The following is a 4,195-nucleotide window of genomic DNA, read 5'->3' as shown; positions in this document are numbered from 1 at the left end:
GACTTTACACCAGAAGATCACTGAACATGCGGAAATTCTGAAGCAAACTACTGAAGACTTTGCTAAAGAAAAAGCTAAGTATGAGGAAGCCTCTGATGCTGAATATAACCAAGTTGTTTCAGCTGTAAACCTTTTAGGTGATTGGTTGGAAGCTTTCAAACAGTATGTTCCTCATGTTGTCCTTGTAGAACATGGACTTATTTCCGATGATGATGAAGAAGAAGAAACTCCAACTGCGACTCCTTCTAATCCGGACCCATCAATTATCACAGCTTCTCGCATTTCTACTGATACTACCCAGAACATTGTTGCTGACTTAGCTAAAGTAGATGATCTTCTTAATACTCATTCAATTTAAAATTTGAAACTTTTGCTCATAGTTCTGTAATATTGATACAATCTTCTTCAATCTTTATCACATACTTTTGTATGTTACATCTCTGAATGCCCATGGAATTCGAGCATATACAACTTTGAAAATAAATTTTTTGATACCCTCAAAATCGAGAGAGAGTATCATTGATACTTAGACATGTATTATCAGAAAATGAAATTTTCAATATCCTCAAACAAAAAGAAAGTATCAATGATACTTATAACATATATCCTTGAAAAAATGAAATTTGCGATGCCCTCAAACAGAAGAGCGTCATTGATACTTAGACATGTATCATCATAAAATGAAATTTTCGATACCTTCAAACAAAAAGAGAATATCAATGATACTTATAACATATATCCTTAAAAATAAAATAAAAATAAAAATGAAATGAAATTTTCGATACCCTCAAACAGAAAGATTATCATTGATACTTAAACATGTATCATCAGAAAATGAAATTTTCAATACCCTCAAACAAAAAGAGAATATCAATGATACTTATAATATATATCCTTGAAAAAAAATGAAATTTGCGATACTCTCAAACAGAAAGAGTATCATTGATACTTAGACATATATCATCAGAAAATGAAATTTTCGATACCCTCAAACAAAAAGAAAGTATCAATAATACTTAGACATGTACCATCAGAAAATGAAATTTTCGATACCCTTAAACAAAAAGAGAGTATCAATGATACTTATAATATTCTTGTAATATGTACTCATTGTTTTGAAAGTTAAAGGCTCGTATTATCCTTGATAAATGAAATCAGAAAACTAACTCAAAAACCAATATGCATTAAAATAATAACTCATTAAATTTTATTGAATTACCATTAAATGAATTACCACTTTTAAAACGTCCCGCTCACAGATAACCAAAAAATTATTTTTTCAACTGATCCCATTAAATCTCCTCGTTTTCTTGCTAATCACCCTTAAATTTTCTCGTTTTCCTGCTAAACACCATTAATTTTTCTCGTTTTTATCATTTCTTACTTGTATATAAAAAAAAATCCTCCAAAAGCATGAACCTAACTTGCATTTTACAAACCTTTTTACTGAAAAACGACAAACTTAACAGAACAATGTCTCCTTTTTCCTATTTTCTTACCATTCTTGCTACTCTTATGGTTTTTCCGAAATGGCCTCACTGGTCAGATTGCCCAACAACTGAGCATTCCGATGATGAAGAGGAAGAAGAAGAAAATGAAGAAGAATAAGAAAAAGAAGAAGATGAAGAAGAAGAAGAATATGAAGATGAGTGGCTTCAAGACCCATATTGATATGAAAAAGGCAATGATGGTTCTGCCACTGATGGTGATGATGAGCATAAATATGAAAATGATGAAAATGAAGATGAAGATGAAGATGACGACTGACGTATTCTTTTTGTTATTCATTTTCCAATGCTATGTTTAACTTTTTTGAAAATGAATATGAAGAATAAATTGTTTATTATTTTACTATCTCTGCTTATAATATTAAATTTTTCCCAGTGCAATAAGTAATATTTTCAATACCCTCCAACATAAAATAAAACATACCATCAGTGATACTTAGAATATATAACTTTGACAATACAAAATTTTCGATGCCCATAAACAAAAAGATTATCACCAATACTTAAAAAAACAACTGGCGCACATACCTTAATCATTTGTCAATTTCTGATACCAAAGCCTTTGATGATATATTTGATATCAAAACTTTTTTTTGCCCCGACTCTATATCGGATTTTAATGATATGTCTGATACCAACATTTCTGTCGATATCAGGGCTTTATATGCATGGTACCAAGACTTTTGACGATGTGCCTGATACCAACATTTCTGTCGATATCAGGGCTTTATGTGCTTGGTATCTGCCACTGTTTCTGATACTAGGACTTTTGACGATATGCCTGGTACCAGGACTTTTGACGATGTGCCTGATACCAACATTTCTATCGATATCAGGGTTTTATTAGTATCTGCCACTGTTTCTGATACTAGGACTTTTGACGATATGTCTGATACCAATATTTCTGTCGATATCAAGATTTTATGTGCCTGATATCAACACATCTGTCGATAACAGGACTTTATTTGCCTGACATCAACACGTCTGTCGACAACAGGACTTTATGTGTCTGGTATCTGCCACTTTTTTCGATACCAGGACTTTTGACGATATGCCTAATACCAATATTTCTGTTGATATCAGGGATTTATGTGCCTTGTATCTGTCACTGTTTCTGATACCAGGACTTTTGACGATATGCCTAATACCAACATTTCTGTTGATATCAGGGATTTATGTGCATATTATAACATCATAACTTCATGAATTTGAAATTTTTTATTGAATTGAATATTCTTGCTACATAGCTCACTTCATAATAAAATTGAAAAATACATTATTGATAGAATACCTTCAGATTATTGACATTCTGAGGTTTTGGTAGTAAATCTCCCTCAGCATTCTTCAAATAATATGCCCCATTTATTCCAACCTTATGGATAATATAAGGACCTTCCCTGTTTGCCAATATCTTTCCAGCTCCATTTTCTTTTGTTGCTTGAGTTACCTCTTTCAGCACTAGGTCGCCTTCTTGGAAACTTCTTCCTCTGACCTTTTTATTAAATGCCTTTCGGAGCTGTCTATGATAAGAATCAAGTTTTATACTTGTTTGTTCTCTTCTTTCTTCCAAGTTTAGAACCTTGGCATGCATCCCTTGGTCATTAAGCCCTTTTTCTACAAGCATTGTTCTGGATGTCGATACCACCATCTCGGCTGGAGTGACTGCTTTCATACCATAGGCTAGAGTGAATGGGGAATCCCCCGTAGCTACCCTTGGAGTTGTTCTATATTCCCATAGCACACTATTTAATTCATCGACCCATAAGCCTTTCTTGTCCTCTAGCTTCTTTTTGATATTATCCATAATAGTCTTATTTGTCGCCTCAGCTTGCCCATTACCCTGAGCATAATAAGGTGCCGATGTGAAATGTTTAATCTTATATGATTCTAGAAAATCTTTCACCTTGCCTCCAATGAATTAAGGACCATTATCCAATATGATGACATACGGTAGACCGTATCGACACACCACTCTTTATAACAGAAAACTGATAATATCTTGTTCTTTGATATGTTGCAAAGCTATAGCCTCTACCCATTTAGTAAAGTAGTCAGTCACAGCAAACATGAATCTTTTCTTACCTCTCCCAGGTATTAGTGGTCTAACAATATCCATCCCCCATAAGGAAAACGGCCATGGGTTCAATACACAGTGCTGCTCTTCTGCTGGAACATGAATTGCATGTCCATGCTTCTGACACTGGATACATTTCTTTGTATATCGAAAACAATCTCTTCGCATCTGTAGCCAGAAGTATCCTTGCCTTGCTATCTTGTTAGCCAATGATTTCCACATCTTCGTGCATCTCCACAATAATTTGGTTCGCCTTGGCCGTCGATATACATTTTAAATGTGGTCCACCAAGATTTTTCCGATACAATTCATCCTCAATCAACAGATATCTTTCAGCTCCTGCTTTTACCCTTCTAGCCTCGTTTTTATCCTCTGGTAATTCACCTTTAGACAAAAGTGAAACATAGATGCTTAACCATGACGCCCCCAGCGTATCTACTTCCATAACCTCTGAATGTTTTGTATCAATACTTGGGTTTTGCTAAACACCAATATCCAACAGACGTTCTTCTGTATTTTCAAGCATAGCTGCGACATATACCAGCGCCTCTGCATGTCGATTTTCTCCTCGATCGAGGTGCTGAAATTTAATCTTGCTGAAGTTTTTGAGCTT

At 34.3% G+C, this 4,195-nt stretch overlaps 1 protein-coding gene across 1 annotated transcript; it reads right to left on the bottom strand.

Annotated features, from left to right (window-relative positions):
* Positions 1-2,784: 2,784 nt before the first annotated feature.
* On the bottom strand, positions 2,785-3,750 carry LOC147517090 (uncharacterized). Its single transcript, XM_086593471.1, has 2 exons — positions 3,544-3,750; positions 2,785-3,348 (listed from the first exon to the last, which is right to left on the bottom strand). The coding sequence occupies exons 1-2, from the start codon at positions 3,748-3,750 to the stop codon at positions 2,785-2,787; spliced, it is 771 nt and encodes a 256-aa protein (XP_086449597.1).
* Positions 3,751-4,195: the final 445 nt, after the last annotated feature.

The sequence above is a fragment of the Coptis chinensis genome, chromosome 2 (genome assembly GCF_015680905.1).
Source record: "Coptis chinensis isolate HL-2020 chromosome 2, ASM1568090v1, whole genome shotgun sequence".
Classification (NCBI taxonomy): Eukaryota; Viridiplantae; Streptophyta; class Magnoliopsida; order Ranunculales; family Ranunculaceae; genus Coptis; species Coptis chinensis.
The sequence above is the reverse complement of the archived record's forward strand: the minus strand, read 5'-3'. Positions and strand labels throughout refer to the sequence as shown.